Genomic DNA, 26,640 nt, shown 5'->3' with positions numbered 1-26,640 from the left:
AGAGATTCTACCCCCCAGAGGAGAAACATCCCCATCTCCTGTGAAAACTGGACACTCACTTTGGACTTCAGAAACTGGAAGGAAGTGGAAAAGCTCATTCAGTTAAGGTTGTTTCCATGAAGCATTTTAAAACATGTTAATAAACCCTTGAATTTAAAAATCTCAACATGGATGATGGGGACAAGGAAATAGTATAAAATACTACAACATATAAATAACTTTTTTAACAAACTGATTTCATCACCAGGATTGACTGGCTCAGACAAAAGCCCACTCACTCACCCAAGAATAAAGAGACACAAGACATCCATTTTTCAAGATATTTCTTTTGTAAAGGAGCCAGATTTGGCAACTAGACTGAAAATCTTCCAAAATTCTGTACAAATGTGTAATATACAAATATACACAAGGCTTCTGCCAAGGAAAGACATCACAACAACAAATGACAGAGGTGACTTTGATGTCACATACCACCTAGGGCATTTCAAACCCCAGGAATGTGAGGATCTGATGGACTACAACATAGGCTACACATGTAAAACACGCTACATTACACTATGTACACTGAAGTATAAAAAACCCACTGTCTTCTCTGGTCTGTTCACAAGTCCTCTGGTGGGAAGAAGGGTAACCCACACAAGGGGAACTCCTCTTTAAGGTGGGAGGGAGAACCCTGCAGAATGAAGTGGTTCACCCTAAAAACTATTAACAGCACAAGGCATGCCCTTAAAGAGATAGGCAGTAAGAGTGAATTCAGGAGATGGACCACTCCTTGTGATCCTTGGAGCTTCGTGTCGTCTCTCTCTCTCTGTCAGTCTCACTCCATTTCAGTGAACCGGGCAAACATGGCTTTCCGAACAGCATCTTTGTAGGAATCAGCACCTGACAACCCATATGCGCTGCCTTTGGCTCCTAGGCCAGCTCCTTTTAGCCGGACTTGAGCCTGGGGGAACAAAAAGATTGTCAGCAGCTGGCAGGTAGAGTATGGATAGTCTACTCCTTACTGAGCAGGCCCGCCCACCAGGAGGCAGGAAAGAGGAAGTTTTATATAAAGAAAGGAATTCCTACTGGAGATCTGCAACAGGTTTAAGGACTGAAAGAATAAAATGTGCTAAGAAAGACAGGCAAGTGAAGCCATGTCCCCCACCCCTCAATGCCTGTTCAGCAAGCATCCGTGCCTTGTAGGACCCCAACGCACTCTACTGAAGCCTAGGGAAGGTCTGCTAATCATAAGTACAGACAGTAAGACAGCCTGATGTCGGCAGAACTCACATGCACAGGATAAACATCGTCTATGAGTCTGACTTAAGATGTGCTGCCAGGACAGAGTGAGTACATTCACTGGTGGAACCACTGCCTAGAAGGCCAGTGGGTGGGGGCCTCTGATCCTGGGATTGTCTCAATCTGGGCTCTGACCAATTTAGAGACTTCTTATCATGGATGAAAACCCTACCACATTTTAATTTTTAAAAAATACATAACCAAAATCATTTAGAAGGAAATTTATAGTACCTTTTAAAAAAATCCAACCTAGGGCCAGCCTGTGGCTCACTCGGGAGAGTGTGGTGCTGATAACACCAAGGCCATGGGTTCGGATCCCATATAGGGATGGCCAGTTAGCTCACTGGGTGAGCATGTTGCTGACAACACCAAGTCAAGGGTTAAGATCCCCTTACCAGTCATCTTAAAAAAAATCAACGTAAACTGAGTGGGTCTGGGTTGGTGTTAAGCAAAGTAAGCACTCTCCGTGACAGGGTTTGTTTATAACAAAGCAAACAGAAATACATGGTCTTTAGAAGAAAGTGGGTTTTACCCAAAGATACGAAAAAAATCTGACCAGAAAAATCATGTAGGGGTGCCATTCCAATTTCTCCCAATCAATATCTTAAAAGAATCCCACTCAGTGGTGATGACATGATCTGGCCAAGGAGATGGTCCCTTTGCAGTAAGGTAAAGCTGCTTCTAGGTTTCAGAACCTCTGGGCACTATTACCTCATCTACTCTCTGGAATAAGCCTGTAAAGCCCAACACCCACTGAAGCCCCAACCCTAGTGCTTACCTCAATGGGAGCTGTGATGCCTTGACACTTTCTTCCCAAACCGGAGCCTTCCCGCCAGCCCATGGCCTGCAGCATCTTGTTGCCAATGTTACTGTGGTCAATGCCATCTTTGGTGGGCTGCTCATAATTCCTGCCAGTGGCAAACATACAGTTACTTAAAACAGCCAGAGCCCCAGCTAACGAACTGGAAAATGTGCACATCACATACACACTGCCAGCATCAAACTGCTTCTTGCGCTTGGGCTCTGGAGGTTCTGGAATGCCATACTTTTCCCGTCTTTCTGCAGCTCGATCTCGGTATTTCATCTACGTGGGACAAAAAACACTATTAGACATATTCACAAAGTTCAACCTGTAACAGCCTATTGCACCTATATCACTTTGAGTATTTTTTAATCCAGAGCTTGACTTTTTAGACTGGTCTGAGATACCAAATTTCCTTGTTCCCCCTCAGTGCACTTAGTCATACCTAAAAAGTCAAGTTTGTAGAGATGAATAGTGTGTGGAACTATGTCTCCAAAAAGTAGTTTTATTTAATAAGCCACCACTTGCCAAGCTCTCCAACCAGCCCACTGGACTGTGGATATAGCCTAGCAAGGCCCTAAAGAGGAAGGCAGTTGCCTGTTTTCCTTCGGCATGTGGACAAGCTCACCTCCAGGGACAGATAGCATCTAGGAGGCCTGCAGAAAACTACTCAGCAGTCCTTGGGGAGCTGGTACCATAAACAGTAGGGGAATAAAAGGAAAGCAAAGCCTTAACTATAGACACCACAGAATTACCTAGGGTGAGAAATTTCTAATCTACTGGTTCACTTCTAACCCATAGGCCTCTACTGGAATTTAAAAAACCCTGCCTACCTGGCCCGGACCTGCACTGTCAACCCTAGTACCAACTGTCTGCTGTTACTGGCATTACAAGCTTCTCCTACCTTCACCCCCAGCCCTGACTGCCATGCCCTGCCCACCCCCTTCTTTCCACATCACCTGCAATCATCTCATGCCCTGCTCTCCTCTGGGCCTAATTTGAAGCCTCCCTCACTGCCCATGAAGGTTTCCCTGGCCAGGCCAAATGAGAGCACTCTCTCTGTAATAAAATCCAGTGTACTTTCCCAGTGAGCACTTTGCATTCAGGACCTGTGAGCTGTCTTGAGGGTGTGTTTCTCTGTCTTGTGCATACTCATGAAGGGACAGCGCAGGGCTCACAAAGTACCTATAACCTGGGTTGAGTCTACATAAGCTATGCTGGCTGGGTGTGACAAATCCTTCTACCCAGCCCTTGGGACCTGGAATTGAATGCTACAAATAAAAGCTAAAAGTAGATATCCCAAGATTCTTCCTACTGGCACACTGTTTTCCACTCACCTCTCTTTCTCTCAGCTCCAAGGCTTCCAGCTCCTGCTCACTCAGCCTGGATCGTCGGTAGATGTCCATGTTTTGCTATACAAAAGATTTTATAGACTCAGTAAACATTCAGATCATCCTAATTTGAAAAGTCGTAACATTAGCAACAATGTTGTATTCTAATAGCCAAAGCCCAGATCAATACACTACTGCATAAAAAAAGAGCTGCCATGTTCCTCTCCACTCTAAGATTTGGAACAGCTTTCTATAAGGCATTCAACAGCAGGTATTTAATGAACCTTCACTATGGTCAGGGAACTCACATAGTCTCACTGCCTCCCCTCCCCACCTGAGAGAAGCATGGCCTACCTTGTGTAGGTCTGAGAGCTGCTGGTGCCGGACCAAGGCATCTCTGTTTGGGAACTGGCGTCGGCAGAGCAGGCAGGCCATCTTCTTCCAGTCGGCCAACTTCTCTTCCTCATTCTCAAGTCTCTCCACCAGCTCCTCCTCATTGTCACTGTCACCACTGTAAGCAGCAACTAGACCTCTCTGGGGACAAAAGGAGGATGGATCATTGGAAATGTACAACAGGAAGATAGCGATGGTTACATACTTGAAAAAAGTAATGCCTAATCCAAAATGTGAGAGAATCTACATTCCTCTATGTCATACTCTAGCGAATCACATTTCCTCAACTGTATGGAGCAGTCAGGTCTTGGGGCCCAAGAAATGGGTTCCTGAGTGACTGTTTTCAAACCACTGACCACATATGAAAACCTTAAATACAGATCAGAGTAATGGCCTCCGAGTATCAACCCTCTTGAGGCTCAAGAAATGGGTTCCTGGATGACTGTTTTCAAACCACTGACCACATATGAAAACCTTAAATATAGCACATCAGAGTAATGACCCACCCAGACCAGTATCTGTTAAGTGAAATAAGTTTTTTCTTGTCTTAATTTTCTCTTTCCAGACCACTAAAACTCTCTATTTACAGGTGCAACGAAACTCAATTAATTGAGCTTAGGAATTCAGCCTTCATTCATTCTTCCATCTCACCTGCTCTCGTGCATAAAAAACAAAGCATTGAACATGATTCTATGTGTAGAAGCTGTTGCAAATACCCACCAACAGTGGTCACATCCAGTTTTAAGTAGGAATCACATTAGCCAAGATGCACTTTAGATTCAAAGTGAGACACAAACCACAGATATGGTCTTTATTTATTTATTTATTTTTTTCTAAAAGATGACCAGTAAGGGGATCTTAACCCTTGACTTGGTGTTGTCAGCACCACACTCTCCCAAGTGAGCTAACCGGTCATCCATATATGGCGATCTGAACCCGCAGCTTTGGTGTTATCAGCACCACACTCTCCCAAGTGAGCCACGGGCTGGCCTCAGATATGGTCTTTAAAACACTGGTAGTACTTCCTTACTTTGAGAGGATTCTCCTCATCTCCATTTCGCACCAATTCTGGGATGAGCTGCTGCCTTTCAGCTAAGGCTCCCTGGGAAACAGAACAAGCCATAAGCCTCAAGTTTTACTTAAGTTCCCATTATGAAGTATTGGTCTTTCCTTCCACTATTACCTTCTTCTCAAAGAGAGCAAAGCCAGCATCTGCTGCAGCAGATTCTCTCCTTTCTTCTTCCCTCAAGGAATTGACAGGTTGAAAGCTATTTTTAAAATTTTCTTTCTGCTTATTTAAACTCTTAGCCCAGCGTTCCATGTCTTTGGCAATCTAATGTCAAACAACAAACCACCAAAAAACATTTAGACCCCTGTGCCATGACAATGAACCATTAAGAATCTTATTTCAACCACATACCCTGTAACAAAACCCATTTTACTCTTACTTCTACCTACAAATATTTCCATGAGACACTAGAGCATACAACCAAAGTCATTAGGAATACTGCTTGAAAGGCTTTGAGACTTCCAGAATTTTTTTTTTTTTTTTTTGGTGGCTGGCCAATAAGGGGATCTGAACCTATGTCTTCAGTGTTGTAAGGCTGTGCTCTAACCAACTGAGCTAACCAGCCAGCCCTCCAGGATTGTTTTTTCCTAAGTACATAGATAAACTAAAAGATAGACAATATATAGTAACAATAAAAACAGTAAAAAAAAAAAAAAAAAAAAGCAAAATGCTCTAAGAACTTAATGTAAATAAAATATGTAACCCAGTTTTTTTTTTTTTTGTCTTTTTCGTGACCGGCACTCAGCCAGTGAGTGCACCAGCCATTCCTATATAGGATCCGAACCCGTGGCGGCGGCAGGAGCGTCGCCGCACTCCCAGCGCCGCACTCTCCCGAGTGCGCCATGGGCTCGGCCCTAACCCAGTTTTTAAGAATCCAAATAAAGCTCACAAAAATGCTATAACCCAATACTCCAAGGAGAAAAACATGGGTCCCATGGCCAGGTCATACTCTTACCTGTTGGGCTGTTTTACTCTTGGGTTTCTCCTTCTTCTCCTTCCCCTCTTTTGCAGGAGGCAGGCCTGTCTGCTGGTGGGAGCTAGACTCTGCAGCTGGCACATAGGTCTCCTTCTCTCCATCCCAGTAAAGGTACTGCTGGGTTAAGGAATTATAGTAGTACTAGAAGAAAACAATACAATTAACGCACACTTTCAGCTATGTCAAATGATTAAAGAAATATTTTGTCAAAAAGCAGGTCATAGTTTTTTTGTCAAAAAAATTTAAACATTCAAATATAAAATAAAATATGTTGTGGACTAGTGATATTTCCTGCCCAGAAAGGACCCTCAGTACACCTTGGTATAGGTGAGGTTGATGAACCAGCCGGCGAAGAGGTATGAAACTTCTAGGGTAAAAGTAGAATATGGTTTCTTCTCAAGAGCCTAGTTCTCATTAATTTAATCCCTGGGCCTGCCTGGAGGACACCCAAAGAGCAATGTGTCTCACTCCTTCCCACAGACAGACTGTTTACACAAACCAGGTGGCTAGAACAGGTAGATGTGCCATGGAGATCATATATCCTCCATGACAACCAGTTAACAGCTCATTATTGGGCTCATACATGTAGAACCCTCTGGATACCCACACAACCAAATGTAGGGTATAAACACTAGCTCAGGAGACTGGAAGGAGGAGTTGGTAAAGAAACCCAAATCCACAGGAACTGCAACAGAGAATGAGTGTCACCCATCGTTTCCTTTTCTTTATTCCTCAGTCATTCTACTTGCTCAACAGGGAAGGACCGAGGAGAATGTTGTTTGTTATATCTCTTTGGGGGAAGGTAGTGTGGGTAACAGTCACAGAAGTTACAACTTTTATGGCTACAAGGGAGAACTGCCAAGGAAATGGCCACACTTCACAAAGGAGAGAAGTGGAAGAATAGTGCAGAGGTCGGCCTGCTCAGGCAGGTCACACACAGCTTCACACTTCACTCTCTCAGAAACCACAAGCTATCAATGCCAAGAAGTTCCTGTTAAAAGTACTTATTTTACTATTCTATATATACAGCTTCTGGTCATAAATATTTATTTATGGAGTTTTAAAGTTGCTTTTCCTCTTTAAAAGTTATATATACCCACCAAAAATAAAACATTACTCCACAGATGTGCTAAATTCTACCCTCAAGAATACACAGGGATGCTAAGTAAAAGAAGCCAAACACTAAGGGTCAAATACTGTCTGATTTCCATTTATATAAAATGTTGAGAATAGGCAAATCCATAGAGACAGAAAGTAGATTAGTGGTTACTGGGGGGTGGGGAATGGGGAGTGATTGCTTAATTATTACAGTTTCTTCTTGGGGTGATGAAAATGTTCTGGAATTAGTGGTGACAGCTATACAATACTGTGACTATAATAAAAACACTGAACTGTAGTCTAAATGATTAAAATGGTGAATTTCATAGGGAGAAGAAGAACAATTATAAACATCTAGGGGCTGGCCAGTTAGCTCAGTCGGTTAGAGCTTGGTGTAGTAACATCAAAGTCAGGAGTTCAGATCTCCGTACAGGCCAGCCACCCAAAACACACACACACAACCAAAGCACACACACACACACACACAAAAACGGAAAAACTTCTAGCTAGGTATTTACATAAATTTTAACTTGACAAAGTAATTATGGAAATAGGACTCAGAATAGTGCTTATTGAAGGAGGAAAATATTGACTGGTAAGGGGCATAAAGGACCTTTCAGGCATGCTGGGTGGGAATGTTCTCCCTAGCTGAGTGGGGGTTGGGGGTGTGTGTGCGTGTACATACATACATATATGAATATGTGTAAATGTAAACATTCAAAGAACTGCCTACTTCAGTCTTGTGTATTTTTCTGTATTTAAGTTATACCTCGCAACATTTCTTAGCTGGCCAGTTAGCTCAGCTGGTTAGAGCACGGTGCCAATACCACCAAGGTCCATGGTTTTACCACTATACCAGCCAGCAAACAAACAAAAAAACTTTTACCTTAAAATTAAAATTTAAATACTAAAATAAAAGTTACATTTGGTGGCTTTGAAGAAGTTAAAACTAATCTGGGTCATGTACTCCTTTGCAAGGAATATTTCATTTCATGACTCATAAATGGACTAAGTGAAACTAGGATATTTCTAGTGAAATTGAGGAGGAAAACAGAGCATTTACTTGCGAGTTGGGGTCATAGTAGAGCCCTGTTGTTGGATCATAGTAATATCCTGAAGATTCATCATACTGGTAAGTGGACGTATCAGGTACTGCTGCAAAAACAAAATCCAGCACATAGTCATTTTAGGTAAGAAACTGGCTTTACTTCAAATTTTAAGCCAGTGAGATGCAGCAGGCCTTAATGTTCTTTCTCTCACATCCCCAAGTGTCCCTCTGATACCCACAAAGGGAGAGGAACTCTTAAACAAAGACAACAACTAGAACCTTCCAACTGTCAAGAGCCCCAGGAGGTTTGGCTTACCATATTTGGTACCAGGAACTACACCAGTAGGGGAAGCGGCTGGGGCCTGTGTACTTGTGCTAGTGCTAGGCTGTGCTTCCTCAGTCTGGAAAGTACAACAGCTTCAATATAATTTCAACTGTAAAGCCTTTTAAGAGAACTAAATCACTGCAGTTATCTAGGAGGAAGGGCTCTCCTGACAGACATGCTATAGCAAAGATCTAAGGCAATCCTTCAGCAAAACACATGCTGACAACTTTCTAAAGGTCAAATTGAAGCATGCGGAAAAGTATAAATACAACCTTTTGGGAATTTTATATTTAAAATATATGCAGCCTGGCAGGTTAGCTCAGTTGGTTAGAGTGCAGCCTTATAACACTAAGGTCACAGGTTCAGATCCCCACACCAGCCAGCTACCCACGCCCCATAAGTGTACACACACACACACACACACACACACGCACGCACACACACACACACACACACACACAGAAATAAGATTAGAATATGTACTACTCAATCCTGGCTCATACAGCAGGAAAGGATAATACTTGTACAGCAAAACAAGTTTCCCCAATAGCTACCAGTTCTGTATTTAGGACAACAGGATTACCGGAGAGCCAGGTGGATTGGAGGTTTGATTATATAGCTGGGGACTCTGAGACACTACAGCCGCTGAGGTAGTGGTCACCGCTGTGCCTGATGATAAACACAGGGGTTAGGGAGAGTTAAGGAACTGAACTCTAAGCCAAAACACCTTTATCTGTAATGCCCAATCTAGCTTTCTCTCTTTGTATATGTCAGTTTTTAATAACCTAATTCCCACTAAATACCCTGGAACCTATGACATTTCTATTTCCTTATAATCCTACTAGAATGTGACATAAAGTTAAGGATACTATATGATGACTAAGAAGGAAGAGAAGAAAGAATCCATATCTGCTCTGGAGCTGAGAAAAGATTTAACTATAAGGATTTTTATAATTCTGGAACAAAAACTAATAAAGCAAAGGTGTTTTTTTTTTTTTTTGTCTTTTTCGTGACCGGTACTCAGCCAGTGAGTGCACCGGCCATTCCTATATAGGATCCGAACCCGCGGCGGGAGCGTTGCTGCGCTCCCAGCACCGCACTCTCCCGATTGTGCCACGGGCTCGGCCCAAAGCAAAGGTTTTTTACAGTGATCTTTCTGACTGATGTCTGAGCACCAGACTCTAGGGCCATATCCTCTCTGCTCACCTGAACTTACATGGACATCCAAGACTCCCAACAACAAAGATGGGAAATGCAGAGTTCAATCCCAAGACTTCGTGGTGTACACGAACAAACCTAATCTTCCCCAGGACCCTAGGCACATGGTGAAAACCCCAAACGTGCCCCCAATATTCCTGCAGGGAAATGGACTTTTATCCTTGGGTCCTGGTAGGAAATCTAGTCATATTTCCTCAACTGCAGTTAAACAAAAGGTAAAGGGAGATGGAGTTTACTACCTGATGCAGATGATGCATCAGATTCCAATCCTCCAGCTTGTTGCTGATAAAACTGCTGATAATCCTGCGAGTACTGAAAAAAAGTCCACAATTAAAGTTGTTATTCACAGACAAACTTTGGAGACTACAAGTTGGATGCTGGTCAAATACTTACCTGAGTGTACTGGGCATAGCCATCTTGGCCTGACTGCAGGTAACTATAGTCAACACTGCCTCCTTCACCACTTTGAGACTATAAAACGTCAGAAGAAAAGGAAACAATGACAAACTCAGTGGACATCAAGGAAAGAAATCAGGAAGGATTCTCTAAAAATGTCCTTGGAGAACTACTATTGCAAATACTACACAAGGGGTCACCTCTGTGAATTTGGGCAACACCATCATACTACCTTGAGCAAAAACATCCTCCATCTTACCTGAGTGGATGACCACTGAGCAGCAGCAATGGCTGTACTAGCCACAGAGAAGGCACTGACCCGGTTACCATCTGGAAGGACCAAGTCTCTAAAACCACAAAGATCCAATCATGTGATTCTATCTCAGTATGCTCCCCAATTAGTGCACCTACACTGCCAAGGAAACTGTTTCACTCCAGCCTTTTTCAGGTTTCAAATGCCAGCAAGGTCACATTTCATAGGGGTACTGTTCTTCTTAGACAAATGTCTCTATAGGATCACTGTTGTACTTTGTAACCTGCATTTTTTTTTTTTTTTTTTTTAAAAAGATGACCGGTAAGGGGATCTTAACCCTTGACTTGGTGTTGTCAGCACCACGCTCAGCCAGTGAGCGAACCGGCCATCCATATATGGGATCCGAACCCGGGGCCTTGGTGTTATCAGCAGCGCACTCTCCCGAGTGAGCCACGGGCCGGCCCGTAACCTGCATTCTAATAAGGCATCTGTTGGATATGCAGTGATGCTAGAAAAGGGAAATTAACAGTGTTAGACTGAAGCACTATATACATGAAGCTATTAATATGCTGTTCTGGAAGGAAAGGTTTATTTCTGGAGGGGTTTGCCCTATACTGCTACAGTCTATTTTTTTGTTTCTGTTTTGTTTTGGCGGCTTGGCCGGTCTAATCAAGTGAGCTAACCAGCCAGCCTACTGCTGCAATTTTCACAGCACATGTTCTCAACCCATCTTCCATGCTTGTCTTTTGCCTGGCTCTGAAACCATTTCTGTCAACCATTGTCAACTGGTTATAGAAGACCGGAGAAAATAAAATCTAAGAGAAGACAATCATTTCCTTCCCAGTCTTGGAAACCAGAGAGGATAGTGTCTCAGTGTGGAAAACACGGACTTGGGGTACAGTTAGCAAAGCATCTCTGAATAAGTGCAAACATAGCAATTTGCAATAAGGACAATGAAGTCACTCACTTTCTGGCACTTTTTGCAAAATCAACCCCGATAATTTTGCCATCAATTTTCAAAGGAGGCTGGAGACTCTGTAATATCTGAAGCAGTTGAGAAGCATCCTGAAGGAGAATGTAAAGAAAAACAATTTTGTCATCTAATTAAAAATCTCTCCCTACCACCTATCCGACTCAAAGAACTAGTGCTTTCTATCAAAAAAATAATAACAAATAAAGCAATGATTCCTTACTGTGTTTGCGGATATGAAACCTTGAGGAAAGAAATACCTCTCTTTCCTCCAGGATGTGAAAGTATCCAGTATTATTAAAGGAGCAAATGCTAAACTGATCTAAAACAAAGCACGAAGGACTAAACTGGCTCAAACTTCAGTCTGGCCAGTTCTCTTCAGGTATATGCGTTCTTTTTACTATTTATTGAAATACTCTTGTAATTTAGCACTGCAAAAACTGTTGTTATTTAGCCTTGAACCTTGGGATCCTGCAGCCTTAAACATAGTATCACAACTACCTCTGTTTCTTTTAAAAGGAAAGATTCAATGAGAATCTCACCATTGCAGAAGACAGCTGAACAAACGCAAAGCCTCTGTTCTGCTGGGTCTGTTTGTCTTTTATGAGGCGAATGTTATTGACAGCTAAGGATGCGTAGGGAGACAGTGCTGTCATGATGGAATCCACCACAGTGTGCGGAGCTATGTTCCGAAGAATGATCGCTGGGGGTGAATGAGACAAATTACATACATACACATTCCCACCACCAATATTTTCAAGGCAGGTTCGAGTACAAACATCCATTCTGGGAGGTTCCCTAGTCCACTCTGACATGGAGAATACTCTAAAAACTAGTCTTCTATGGGACAACCCGAAGCTGCTTTTAACACAAAGGTCAAAAGATTATACTTGAACTTACTATCACAGTAGTAATCCACAGACTGAACCGACTCTGTTGTTCCAGGGGGCACTTCCTGTTCAGAGTCTAGAACAAGAAAGGAAGGAAACCCAATTGAAGACAAACAAAAAACCAATGTGTTTTTAGTAAAGAAATACATTAAAACCTCCAACGTTTTCATTTTAAGCATATCTAGCAGTCATTTTTTTCTTTTTTAAACATTTGTGGTTATAGTCAAACCTCATTCATTTTGACATGGAATGTGTAATGAAAAATTGAGCCAGTACAGGACTCACACTACCCTGTACTAAAGAAAATCAGATACAGAGTGTAAACCAGGTGAGACTTAATTTTAGAAAACAAAAGAACTTTCTGTGTTCTCACAATCAGCAGCAGAGTCTATGTAACCTAAGTTAAAAGGTCTAAGGAAATATAAGTTACTTGTTTATTTATTTTTTTTTGTCTTTTTGTGACCGGCCGTACGGCGCTCAGCCAGTGAGCGCACTGGCCATCCTTATATAGGATCCGAACCTGCGGCGGGAGCACTGCTGCGCTCCCAGCGCTGCACTCTCCCGAGTGCGCCACGGGGTCGGCCCTAAGTTACTTGTTTAAATGCTCTAAAATCTATTCCTTTCCCCAGGCTCACAAATGATAATCCAATCAGTCAGGTTTCAATGCATATTCTAAACAGCTCAATCTGGGCTTACCAAACTTGTCTGCTCCACATCGAAAGCATTTTAGTCTTTTCCTAAAATTGTTAAGGCAGCACTGAAAAAAAAAAAAGTTTTATCTGTAATTATTTGTCACATTAAGCCAAGTTTTCTAGCAACAATGTGGGTTAAAGCAATGGGGCCATGGGTAAGTCTCAGTAACTAACATAAAAAAAGCAGAAAGTGATATCATGTATCCAAGACAAAGGGGCATAACCTAAAAATTCAGAATGTTACACTTTGTGAATTCTTCAAAGAAAGACAAATTTTGTTGCATTTTGAAGTACAATTCCATTTTTTTTTTTTTTTTTTGGGGGGGTGGAAGGCTCATATAGGCATCTGAACCCTTGACTTTGGTGCTATAAGCACCAAGCTCTCCCAAGTGAACTAACCAGGCAGCCCTAAAATTCCATTTTTATCAAGTGGGGAAACGTTCTAGGTCACCCCAAAACTCTGTAGCAAGTCATTAGCAAAGTTCTTCCTTATATCAAAAGAGCACTATATGGACCACTCTATATATGACGTATACAAACACAATGAAAACTGAACACTGTAGAGTCCCCTACTGGACATAGGACACATGCAGAAAAAAGAGTATGAGCACTCTCAAAATATCAATGTCAACATCTAAGTTCAAAATGGTGTACTAGTGACAAGGCCATAACAGATCTTACAATAACTTTAACAGGGCTCTCAAGGATTTTTGTTTTAATACAGTTATGAATCCATGCCAAAAGTTGAGAGCTATAGAATTCAATAAACAGTAAAGTGAAACACACCTAAAATCTTAATTGAAACATTGGGGTTAGGACCTGGATCTTAATAAACAAAGCCTCTAGAGTTCTGGGGATTGTGTCCTCCAATACCAGCACAGGAAGACCCAAGGAAAGTCACAAAACACAAAAATTACCTTATGATAAGAGCTGTTGACTGTGTACTTACTAGTTTCTTTATTCAAATTGTCAAATAAACAAACAGAAAAATAGCAAAATCCTGAAGGAGTTTTGTCTATTTGGGAAGAACACATGCTTACCTTGTTACAAAGCCAATCTTCAAACTTACGTCTGGGATTGCTATAATGAGCTGCAATGTGCTTTCCTTGAATCACCAACTTTTTCTGTAAGAAAAGAAGTAATTAGTTATTTCCATTGTGAGGAACATGTGTCCATTTTCCCAGGGCAGAGCACACTTCGGAAAAATCAGTGCTCTGGAATTAAATGGACAACATACGGGGAGGACCAACCACCGCCACCTATACTCTGCCCATCCAATCCTTCAGATAGGCAGTAAGAGAATGGGATGTGGAGTAAAGGTACACGGAGCCAGGGAGTGCTGAGAAAGCTGTCAAACACTAAACGCTGACATGCACCAGGCCGTGTCTCCAGCAGAGACAGAAGTCCTAACATTCAGCATTGGCAGGCTGCCTGTGAGAGTCTATTTCAAAAAGCAGAAGACACAATGCTCCCAGTTCTGAGATTGTCTCCTACTTTAGCCCTTAGCGTGGTGTCCTTGGGCTTTGCTTCACTTTTTCCCCAGTCCCCCATCCTTATGCCAAGTACAACTCTTTATATTCCCCCTTCCCCCAACTCCTGCCTCAGGATGTATCCTTTGAGGGGTGGGAGAGAGGAAGGGAACTCATTTTTTAAAGGGAATCTGGTTACAACTCTTTTTCAGGAGGGACTATCCTGAATGCCACCAACTCTAAAACAGCTAGATGAGATATCTTCCTGTCAAATGCAACCATGTAACATCCTAGGTGACACAGGTATCTTTCACTGAAATGAATGGTACTCTCTTCAAGATGAGTAACCAGGAGGCCAATGAAGTTTCTTCGGGGAGGGGGAGACAGGAAAAGTTCATAAATGCATACACCACCTCGTCCTTCAAGTCAACCACGTGACTAAAAGGGACTGAGCTTTTAACTCTGAGCTGAATCAGTCTAGCCAAGAGTATACCTAGCACTTGCCCCCAAAGAGCCTTCATTTAACAGGAGCAACTTTTCTTTTTTCTTTTTTTTTTGGGGGGGGGAAGGGTGAATGGGGGGTGGATGTGGGTGTGGCCTGACACTATCAGAACAGATTTAAGTAGGAGGTTAGATATCCAGATTTTAAAAAGGAGTCTAACCCCTCTAAATATATATACTGTTGAACAATTTGGTTCTTGCAAATCCTGGAAGATTTAAGACATGCTGTGAATTTTGTCTCTGCAATATCTAAAGGCAAAACTGCACGTATGGCCAAGAGGGAAAGAGCTGAAGGCCATCCACTCACTGTGATTTACAGAAGCAAAAACAAAGAAGCTGGGAGATATGTCAACAGATCATCCCATTAGGAGGGATGTGTGCTGGGGGAGATTCCAAACTACCACTGAGTCCCTAATCCTACTGGCTTTTTACTTCTGGAGTGAATTTGAACTGTAACGAAATATTACACGTTAACACAGCTTTGTATACATTAAAATTGTGCCGACTTTTAAATGTCTTATACATTTAAATTTCTTAGGAGTTTTAAACTCTCAGGTTAGTCATTCTGACACACTCACTGCATCAAAAGATGCTGTCGTGTCAAGAAAGCAGACTTACGTGAAGCTTGTTTATGTTCTGGATTTACTAGGATGGTATCCATGATATGAAATGAATGAAGCTCTATTTTTATAAGATCAGGTTGTGACTTCTGGCTTAAAAATCTTAACAAACCAGCCAATCAAAGTGATACCCTCATTAGTGAGTCTTGTTATAAACAGGAATATTACCAAGCAAAGAATGTCTTATTCATGAGTAACTCAAACCATAAAATGCTGCAGAAAAGCAACATAATGAGTCAAGCAAACTTTCCAGAATGCACTTAGTTAAAGGAATTCAATATTGTGCTTTGGAGTACTTCCAAAAAATGTTATTTAAGTGCCAAGCACTGAATATTACCTTGATGAACTGAAGAATACTTCAGTTAATGCTACATCAAAGAACCATCAATAATTTGCTTTGAAAAGACCATAAAAAGGCATTCTCAGAGAAATTAGAATGTTAATGCCACTCTAACTAGATTAGACAGCAGCACGACACTGCTCCCAGACTAATCTCATCAGACTTATTATTCATAAATTCCACTAGGTCTTTAAATAGTCCCTGAAGACCCATCTGAGCAGTTAGGCCTCCATGAGGCTTGTGGTCTCCAGGCAGAAATAAGGAATTACTTATAAAAATGCCTACCACAGACTTCCATAATGTTCTCTTCTCTGTCAAATGGAGAGTTTGATATTCTAAGCTTACTCTCAATGGACATAATGAATAGGAACACAATCAGGTAGGGAAAAGGGAAATATCAAGACGTTTTGGTAATAATCGAACAGGTACTCAATGGTTAACAAAGCCCTGCTAGGTAGCCATGTTTAAAGGTAGAGCAAATTCTGCAGCACAGTCCTTGTTACAATATTTATTCTAGTAATGTCAATTTTAATATATACAAAGCTTTTTTTAAAAAGTCACTCCTTTGGAACAAACCACTCCTTTAACCTTTTTTTTTTTTAATTGTACAGACTTGTTCCATTTTCATGAATATCTAGACTTGGTGAGTGAAGCAACCTGATTGGCTTCCATCCAGCTGGTAGCATCTTGCAAGTGATAAAACTCCACGAAGGCGAAACCACGGCTTACACCTAGAGACAGCATTCAGATATAGACGGGATACTCGTGTTAGTCAGTTCCTTTATAACAGGTGAATCTCTCTCCCACTGCTTCAACACTGTGTGACAAAGCCAATTGGGAAGCAGCTTTACAAATGTGACTTGACTTGGGGATCTTCTTGATACTTTGCCATGGCAAGGAACAAGCCGCTTGAACTAAATGCCACTCGATTTGATTCCACGCTTAAAGTAACCATGCAACCGACTACAAATAGTCAAACAAGGAGTTTATACATCACTACTTACCGAAGGAAAAAAAAAAGCCCCTAAAAACAAAGTTTTTAAAAAGTTGCTCAGATGCTAACATCATTTTCAAAGAGTCACATTCCTTAGCCATGGCAAACCTTTCATTCTGAATTCATGTGCTTGAAGACTGGGGGTATCAGGATGTTCTTTAGGGACTGAGGTGGGAATGGGGAAAAGAACCAGAACAGCAGGAACTAAGCAAGCTCTCACCTGTTTTCCTCTTCATCAGTCTCACATCCGCAAGCTGAGGGCCTTCAAAGGACTCCATCATTTCTCGAATCTGCATAGGGTTTTACACATTTACAGTTAAAAATTTTTAGTTGCATACTATTCTACACAAAAGAAAGTTTAAGGACTAGGAATTACATCAACCGTTTAGCCAAGCTTTTAATTTTTATTGCCAAAATGCAATTATCCTAAACGGCATAAAGAAAGAAGGAAAACTTTTCACAGAACTTCATGTGTTATAAAAGGCTTGAAGGCATTCTTTATATGCTGACTGGGAATTTCCCTCAGGTGCAAATATACACCCTTGATCATGGTACAATGTCCCTTAAGCCTCTCTCCTTTAGTGTAATCTCATTGTTCTTTATTCTAAAGAACCCAGACAGAAAATGAAATTTAACAGAGGAAGAGGATGTGTTACTGTCTTCTGAAGTACAACTGATCAAGAATCACTAGCGAGGGCTGGCCGGTTAGCTCAGTTGGAGCTTGGTGCACCAACGTTAGGAGTTTGGATCCCCATACTGGCCAGCCATCAAAAAAAACCAATAGCCCAAAAATGAGAGGCCCCTTCAAGATAAACATTTTTAGCACAGCATCCTAAAAAGAAATAATTCTCTTATATTTACATTAACGGTGAAAATTAACAAAGTTCATAACATTCTTAGGCTCCTAATAAATCAAAATAAACATTAATTGGGTCTAGAAGAACATATTCTGGCCGGTAGCTTTGTTCTGGATATCAGACCAAGTCCTCACTGCAAAAGGCAATGATAAAAAATATACCAGTTTCTTCCTCAATCATAGCAGGCAGCAATATTCCCAGGAAAAAGATGGCCAAATTTGCAAATCCAGATTCTTAATAGTCCCTACTTTCCATAGTTAGGTGCAAAGGCTGCAAGACTATATACAGTAAATCCTCATTATTCTTGGGTCCTGTATTTGTGAATTCACCTACTCAGTAAAATTTGTAAACCCCAAACCAATACTTGCAGCACTTTCAGAGTCATTCTTGGACATGTACAGTGTAGTAAAAAATTTGATTTGCCCAAACCCACATGTTCCCAGAAAAGACCTAACAAGGTGATGCTTGGCCTTGTTTGAGCTTTCATACTCTGTAAACAACTGTCTAGTGCCATGCTTTCCACATTTTTGTAGGTTTTTTTTTTTTTTTTTTTTTTTTGTGATTTCACTGTTTAAAATGGATCCCCAGGGCCGGCCCATGGCTCACTCGGGAGAGTGTGGTGCTGATAACACCAAGGCCACGGGTTCAGATCCCATATAGGGATGGCCAGTTAGCTCACTGGATGAGCATGGTGCTGACACCACCAAGTCAAGGGTTAAGATCCCCTTACCGGTCATCTTTAAAAAAATAAATAAATAAAATGGATCCCCAAGCACAGCGCTGAAGTGCTGCCTAGTGTTCCTAAGCACAAGAGAAAATATGTGTTAGATAAACTTCATTAAGGCATGAATTACAGTGCCGTTGGCTGTGAGTTCAATGTTAATGAATCAACAATATATATTAAATGAGGCATCTTTAAACACAAACACACATAAAACGAGGTCATGTATTGACCAGCTGATGAAAATGTTGTGACCACTGGCCCATGGGAACCTAACCCTGTATTCCCCCTAGGAGCAATGGTTCAGGATTCATAGTGACTTTATGGAACATAACTACCAAAAAGGAGAATCTATTTTCTCACACGAAAGTGCTGAACCTGGCCCTACCATGAGACTCAGGTTCATACTTAGTGACATAGTAAGTAAAAAGAATTAGTCACTAGAGTAATTAAAGATAGTTGCTATAAAAGTAGTGATACAATAACATACATAGTAACATAGTAACTAGAGATAGTTATGCTAATAGTTTACATGGGGGATAAACTAAAAAGGGAAACAGTAGGAAAGATGATATACTAAAGTTCAGGAGAAGATTAAATAGTATAATTTTTAAATGTTTTATTTATTTACTTATTTTGGGGGGTAAAATATAACTGAAGAACATTTATTTATTTTTCACTAAGACTTTACATCTTCAGGACTTAACTAAAATGTGTCACTACCCCCTAACTCTGTCCTGAAAAAGAGTCTCTATAGTGAATGTTATAAGCAGATATGAACAGTTTGGAGGACTGGAACCAACACTGGCAAAGAACAACTTCCACCTAAATCATCATAAAAATGTTTAAGTATTACTGGCCAGTTTGGGGGGGTGGGGGGTGGGAAGAAGAAAGAAAAAAAAAAAAGGGCTGGCCGGTTAGCTCTCACTTGGGAGAGCATGGTGCTGATAACTCCACAGTCAAGGGTTCAGATCTTGTACTGGCTTAGTCGTAAAAAAAAAAAAAAAAAAAAGGACAGGGAGGTAGGGAGAGGGAGAGGGAGAGGGAGGGAGGGGGAGAGAGAGGGGGAGGGGGAGAGAGGGGGAGAGAGGGGGAGGGAGGGGGAGGGAGGGGGAGGGAGGGAGGGAGAGAGGGAGAGAACGTGTGCATGCACAGGAAGGGGCAACAGAAGTTTCAGATTGAACAAAATCTTCACACTTCATCTAATACATTCTTTTTAAAAAATTTTCTTTTCTTTTCTTTTTTTTTAAAGATGACCGCTAGGAGGATCTTAACCCTCGACTTGGTGTTGTTAGCACCATGCTCTCCGAAGTGAGCTAACCAGCCATCCGTATATAGGGATCTGAACATGAGGCCTTGGAGTTATCAGCACCACAGTCGCCCCAGTGAGCCACGGGCCAGCCCTCATCTAATACATTCAATCCTGGCTAGAGTGTAACAAAATGAAACAGAAGAACTATAATCCAAAACTCCCACTACAGCATGTTATATACAGCTGTGTTCCAAGTCCACCTCCATCCCTCTAATGCTTTCAACTTGGCCTGTTGGGCCTGCCAACAAAGGAGCATATAGATCTTCTCTTTCATCTAGTCTGTTATAAGGCTGGTATGTCTGGGTATCAGCTTGGTAAACAAGACAGCTGAGGTTTGCCAGATCACTGATTAAATCAAACAACTGACTGATGTGATGGAAGGATTGCTGGGATTCATTCTCTTTAGAGTTCCTCATACATTTTGCAAATATTAAGATCCCAACAAGCAAATTTTCTAAGAATATTGTACCATATTTGGCAACCTCAGAAAGTTCTACTTTGAAAACCAGCCTTCTTAGAGTAGCCACCTCCATTTCCCTGAAGAAGCCTGAAATACACAGCATTACAATCCTATTTCATTATCATCAGGGCAACCCCAAAAAGTCAGCTAGGGCTTTGCTCTCCCCATGCTATCCACTTCCTCCACAGATCCCACATGCCTAACAGATCCATGTTCATGGGGACAATCTGATCCATCAGTAAAAGCCTTCTTGAATTAATTCCTGCAGGATTTCCTGCATTCCCTACTCTGCATCCCTACTGCTACCACTACCTAAGCTCAGCCCTGCCTTCCCTGTCTACTACCCACTACCATTATTTCCCCCTATCATTCTAACCTGCATAGCCTCTGCTACCAGGCAAAGCCTTCAGTAACTCTATTAGGCTTACCTGGGTTTTCAGACTCTAGCCTCCAGCTCAAACAGCACCTTCCCACTTGCCTCTCCTCTGCCAAAAGCCTCAGACTCCAGCCAAAACAAGCTGGTTGTCAGGCCTTATCTAGATTCAGTATCGTTCTATTCCCAGGTCTGCCCGTGTGATCCCCCTGCCTAGAGGGCCTACCCACCATAGCCTTCCCCCAGTTCTCCACCAGACCAAAACATTTCTCTCTCTCAAGAATCAGCTCAACTAATATCTTTATGGTGCCCTTCCTTACCCTCCACTAGTATGAGCTTATATACTAAGCTTATACTTCCCTTAAATAAGCTTCCAGATCCCTTCAGCAGGACCTCTTTCAACAGGACCTCTTCTAACACTGACCCCTTTCTATTCTGCATTGTCACCATTATCTGCTGAATTTACTATTCACCCATAATCTTTTTCGAGGCAGGATCCATGGGTCTGCATCACCATAGCATCTAACACAGCACAGATGGTGTAGCAAGTATGCAGTGGATCACAAATAATGAAATGATTACCCACCATTAACTTTCATCTCAGATTCATCACATTCGTTACTTCCAGTGTTGAGATACCAAAAGCTGTTTCTAAATGTTTAGAAATCCAATACTTATCTTCAGCTTTGTCTAAAAGTCAACTAAACATTAGTCAGAATACTACTTTGACTACTCCAGGACAATAGATACTGGCACAATTCTGTGTATTTACATATTTTAAAAACATGTTTCAAAACGTTACATTCATTTCACCAACACTGGCTGAGCAGCTTACTGTGTCCAAGGGTTGGGAACATGAAGATGACTGGTTGACACAGAGGTCTGATTTCAGAGATCTACAGTCTTGTGGTGGAAATGAGACATATATTGATAGCCACAGTAAAGATGCTACAGAAAAGTCACGAATACAGTGACTTGGGAAGAGAATAAGGAAGAGATTCTGCCTGGTAGATCAGGAAAGGCTACATATAAAGGAGTCTCCAAGCAGAAAAAGGCACACATGTAGAACAATGGACATATCCAAAGTGGCCTGCTGGGAAAGCAGGTGCTGGATGTGGCTGGAAGGAAGTGAAGAACAGAGATGCTGCTGGAAATCAGGTAGTGCCAAGTACACCAAGACCCTCACTGGCCGGTCTAAGAACTGAGGTAGGGAATCAGCCTTCCTTTTCTACAGGCTTCTGTGAGGTTTCAAATGGATAGTAAAATTTTCATCAAATCAAAGTGTGCTCAGATTATGAAGAAGGTTGTTTTTACAATACATCCTCACCTAATAAGTAATTCAATAAAAGTGTACTGATTACCTTTTAAGAACTACTGAAGAAAAGACCTGCTCCCTGTGGCTAAGAAGATTCTGAAAACTCTACAATGAGCTTCAAAGCTTAAATATAAATGGTAATTTACTTCTGAACCAAGTTGAGAAAACTCCACCCTAAAAACAGAAATATATTTCACTAGTTCAGATATTAGCTTGAGATAAAAACATGAGAAAATAACGGCAGAAGCTTAAAGTCTGTTCTGCCTACTGGACTGCTGGTTAGAACTGTCATTTCCCCTTACATCGCTCTCTGTGATGGTGATGGGAAGGCCGCGCAGCATGATGGTCTTGCTCTCCCTCTCATCACTGATGTCGTGTCTATAGTCATGCTCGCCATAGTCACCATCCGAATGATAGCCATCTTCAGATCGGTCACTGTTCCTTCTTTCACGCTCTCTCTGATTTACAATAAACAAAATCACAATTGAAATCACTCTGCACCCTTTGATTCAGGCTTTCCACTCACAAAATTTACCCTTAGGAAGAAAGTCAATGGAGACGATATGAGTACTCTGTGTTGACGTCCACTACAGTGTTTTCTAAAACAGCAACAACCATTTACTTCAGGAAGAATGGTTTAATAATTCCATCGTATATTACACCAACACACAATGTTACAATATGAAGATTATATGCATGGAAAAAGGGGGAAAACAATGTAAAGTTATATGAGTAGCATAATTACTCTAAACAAAGCTATGTACACATATGGAAAGGAATGTGAAAAGAAATGTTAAGATGACCAAAACTACAACTTACATTTATTTCAAAACACAGTCTGAGGCACAGGATTGGTCTCATCTTTGAAATGGGAATAACACCTACCTTATAGGGTTTCAACACCTACCTTATAGGGTTTCAGTGAGACCTAAATGACTTCTTCAAGTCAAGCATTCAAAAGAGCACATAGTGAGTCCTGTGTAAACCTTGGCTATTATTTCTATTACTGTAAGGCTCAGGTTATCTTTGGGGATTACAGTCAACTCAAATATACTTCAGAATAAGAGTTTAAATATAATACTCGAGAGGATATATTTCCACACTTGGCATACTTATTTCAAGAATCTTGTACATACAATTTATAATTCTAACAAGTCCATAAACAGTTGCGAGTCACTTACCTCTGGACTGTCATAGTCTCGGTAGTCGTCATATCTATCACCTCTCCGATCATCACCAGATCTTTTGTAATCTGAGTCTCTCCGCCTGCTTCTAGATTCACGCTCATCACGGTCATCCCTGTCTATGATGGAACCATACCTTCCACTACGCTCTGTTCTACTCACTCTGTCAGGGAAAATAATTTTCAATCTAAAGTAAATTACATTTTGTACTTTAGGAAACATGGTTAAAATAACACACCCCTCACTAATCAGTTTATAAGATACATCCAAATAGATTAAGGTATCCCTTAAAATTTATTACCAAATTCTAGTTTACAAAGCTAACCATTGGGAAGATATCTACATCCTTAAATGTAAAGATAATTTTCAGGAATTTATGTTAAATCCAAAACTACAGCTAGCAAATGTTTGGGCTGAATATTTTTGAGAAAGGGTCATGTTGTACAAATTTTTTGTATTTTCTTAAACCTATAGTCTACACATTTCATCCCCAATTTAGATCTTAGTGACCACAGGGCGGTTAACCAAGTAGTTTGTTAGGCATAATTGGATGGTTACCCAAAATAAGCACTGTCAGAGAACACCATTTCCTATGACGTCTGTTTATTTTTGGTTACTGGGCCACACTGGGCTTCATGGGAAAATCTATAACAAGAGGCTTATGTCACAAATAAAATAGTTCTTTCATAAATTGTTTACCAGGTTTATCAAAGTACTATACAATCACCAGACAAAGAAAAGGTTTATAAGAGCCACATTTACTTTCTTTTTCCTGGCAGCTGGCTGGTATGGAGATCTGAACCCATGACCTTGGTGTTACCAGCACCACTCTCTCCCAACTGAGCTAACCAGCCAGCCTCTAAGGGCGTCATTTAGAGTATACAAATTTAATAAAAAGAATCAAAGAAAACAAGTAGTCTAGGACTACTATATGACATGAAGTACGGGACTGAGAGACCCTGAAATGGTAAATGTTAATTTAATAAGTCATTTGGAACAACAGGCTATTGATACAGCATTAAGATGAGGTGTGACATGAATATTACCGAAGTCCCTTTGGGCTGTCAATTTAACCTATCACAGGGACTGTCCTCAATACCAGGAAGGCAGGTGGCTGAATAAGTAAAGGTTGTGTGTTTAAATCAAATGATCTGAAAGTATACAGGTGCCACAGCAGCCAAATGCCCTCATCTTAATTCTCCACTAGTTCTTTGGCACTTTATTATTATTATTATTATTATTTTTTTTTTTTTAAAGATGACCGGTAAGGGGATCTTAAACCCTTGACTTGGTGTTGTCAGCACCACACTCTCCGAAGTGAGCGAACTGGCCATCCCTATATCGGATCCAAACCCTTGGCCTTGGTGTTATGAGCACCACACTCTCCCGAGTGAGTCATGGGCTGGCCCCTCTTTGGCCAGCCCGTGACTCATGTAATTTTTTTTTTTTCTTCATGTAACACCTGGTCAAAAGTTTCTCACCTTAGGACCAGCCTGTGGCTCACTCGGCAGAGTGCAGTGCTGATAACACCAAGGCCATGGGTTCGGATCCTATATAGGGATGGCTGGTTCGCTCACTGGCTGAGCGTGGTGCTGACAACACCGAGCCAAGGGTTAAGATCCCCTTACTGGTCATCTTTTTAAACAAAACAAAACAAAAGTTTCTCAGCTCTATAAGTCTGGATCATCTTCCTATTTAGGGGACAATAATGAGAACTGGCATTCATTGATTGCTTACCACAACCAGGAACTGTGCTAAGTGCCAGACTGTATGATCTTCTGGCTTCTGTGTAGGGTGTTGTCCACACTGGGAACCCTCAGTGACCCACTCTACCTTGTCCTCCCTGCCTAATTCTTATTTAGCTGTCAGGCTTTACCTTAGAGGATACTTTCTCCAGGAAGCTTCCTTGGCTGTGTACAAGAAAAAACAAGTTTCCTATGTGTTCTAATGGTATCCCAGAATTCATTTATCACAGCATGGTTCACACAGTACTTTAATTCTTTCACTAGACTATAGTTAGTGACAGCAGGTTCATGAAGGTGCTCATTAACAATACCTGGCGCAAAAAAGACACTCAAATATTTGTTTGATAAATAAACAATTTTAATCAAATAGTTCAGTCCCCACTGAAATGTTGACATCAAACGCATGTACTATAGTAACTTACCGTTTGTCTGAACCCATTGTCCCAGTGAAGATCTAGCACACGGCTCCAAAAGGTTCAAATTTTATTTTTTCTAGGAGACAAGAGAAATCGGTTGCTGCAAAGAGATCATTTAAGATAACTGCTCTATAAGCTGGGATACTAATGAGGTTGGGATTTCATCAAACCTTCAAGTCATCAACAGTGATTAACTAAAGGGGGGGATGGGACCAACTAACTGTCAACGCTAAATTCATGCTAACATTTTGTTAACGATGAGAATAGCAGAAAGATGAAGCATACTTTAAAGTATTAGATTCCATATTCAATTACAAACTCATAAAAGGAAGCAAGAAGAAGACTCTTTCCCTGCTTTTACCTTATGATTACAAAGCAAAAAGAGCAGAGCTGCAATCAGCTCCTTGCGTTCTGAATCAAACTAAACTCCAGTGGAGTAGCTGACCGTTAAAACATTAATCCAAGTATCTTCATTAATACAAGGAGCAACACGAAATTCAAACATCTGTGATAAAAAATTTAAAACCTCTTATAAGTTAGGATACTGTATTGATTGAAATCTACTACATTCATCACGCAACGGCAGATCCAAAGCTATTTCAATCAGACAAGAACAAACTATAACACGATTTAATTACTCAGCAACAATAATCACCACCTCTTGAGCCAGTTCTGATTACCACAGGCCACTAAATGGCGAACAGCCTAGCCGTCCCCATCACCCCCGTCCCGGCGGTAATAAGACATCACACAGCTGGACCACCTTTGATGCGTGTGAGGTGCGAGAATTCAGTTACAGCCGTCTCTAGCTCCTGGTCTAGAGTAGGCGCTCAATGAACATTTAATTAATAAATGAAAGAGAACCATCCGGGAGGAAACAAGTCCCGGGGCAGAATCGCTGGCACCGCCCCTCGTCTCCCGGGCGGTGCCCGCATCCACCTCCGTGGGGTGTCAGGGCCGAGATGGCGGCGCCACGGCCTGCGTGACCGACTCGGGCGTCCAGGCTTCCCTCCCTACACAGCCCCCCATCCTCCGCCTCCCAAGAGGTTCGCAGCCCGCAGATCGGCCATTACCGAACAACCTCTCAGAGAGGGCGATTCAGTTGCAGCTGCGGAGCGATGGCGGCCAGAGACAGCCGGGGTACTCCCAAGCAGTCCCCGAGGGACACGCAACAGCTCCACAGCTCCGTTGGGCTGGGGATTCAGTAACGCGTCCCGGCAAAGGGAAAACTCACAGCCCGAAAGAAGAGGGCCCGGGGCTGAGAGGGGTGATGTGTGTGAGGGTAGGGGATAAGGGGAGAGAGTGGGGACGACCTCTAGAAGCTGACAGAGCTAGCGGCGAGGAGGGGCGCAGCCCTCCACCACTTCGGGTAGTTAAGCCCCGCGAGAGAACAGGCTGGGGCTGATCAGCCGCCTTTATTAGTTGACAGCGAGGCTTGGGGACCGGCCCCAAAGGCAAGAACCACCGGTCGTTATGGACGGCCACCGCACTTACCCCCAAGAGGGACCGAAGCAGCAAGAGTAGGGATTCTGTGCCCCACAACCTTCAACAGTGTTCGGCCGCTCCACAAAATGGCGCCCCCGCGGATGGC

At 41.8% G+C, this 26,640-nt stretch overlaps 1 protein-coding gene across 2 annotated transcripts; it reads right to left on the bottom strand.

Annotated features, from left to right (window-relative positions):
- Positions 1-306: 306 nt before the first annotated feature.
- On the bottom strand, positions 307-26,640 carry RBM5 (RNA binding motif protein 5). Of its 2 annotated transcripts, XM_063114008.1 has the most exons (25): positions 26,544-26,640; positions 25,056-25,125; positions 22,886-23,051; positions 22,007-22,162; positions 16,887-16,956; positions 16,330-16,403; positions 13,783-13,866; positions 12,747-12,807; positions 12,061-12,126; positions 11,703-11,863; positions 11,158-11,255; positions 10,197-10,284; positions 9,935-10,012; positions 9,781-9,853; positions 8,907-8,992; positions 8,315-8,399; positions 8,014-8,105; positions 5,832-5,993; positions 4,991-5,140; positions 4,838-4,909; positions 3,769-3,948; positions 3,421-3,495; positions 2,268-2,365; positions 2,060-2,189; positions 307-943 (listed from the first exon to the last, which is right to left on the bottom strand). In XM_063114008.1, exons 2-25 carry the CDS (start codon positions 25,070-25,072, stop codon positions 818-820), a joined length of 2,448 nt encoding a protein of 815 aa, XP_062970078.1. In that variant the 5' UTR covers positions 25,073-25,125; positions 26,544-26,640; the 3' UTR covers positions 307-817. The 2 variants fall into 2 exon arrangements, with proteins under 2 accessions (XP_062970078.1, XP_062970079.1); XM_063114009.1 differs by lacking the exons at positions 8,014-8,105; positions 8,315-8,399.

The sequence above is a fragment of the Cynocephalus volans genome, chromosome 11 (assembly GCF_027409185.1).
Source record: "Cynocephalus volans isolate mCynVol1 chromosome 11, mCynVol1.pri, whole genome shotgun sequence".
Lineage (NCBI taxonomy): Eukaryota > Metazoa > Chordata > Mammalia > Dermoptera > Cynocephalidae > Cynocephalus > Cynocephalus volans.
This window is presented reverse-complemented; position numbering and strand designations above follow the sequence as displayed.

Excerpts from the sequence above, each read along its gene's own strand:
- RBM5 (XM_063114008.1), bottom strand. Across the intron at positions 11,256-11,702 it reads TTCAGCTGTCTTCTGCAATG|GATGCTTCTCAACTGCTTCA; the intron begins GTGAGATTCTCA and ends ATTCTCCTTCAG. Across the intron at positions 2,190-2,267 it reads CAGTTTGATGCTGGCAGTGT|GAATTATGAGCAGCCCACCA; the intron begins GTATGTGATGTG and ends TGCCACTGGCAG.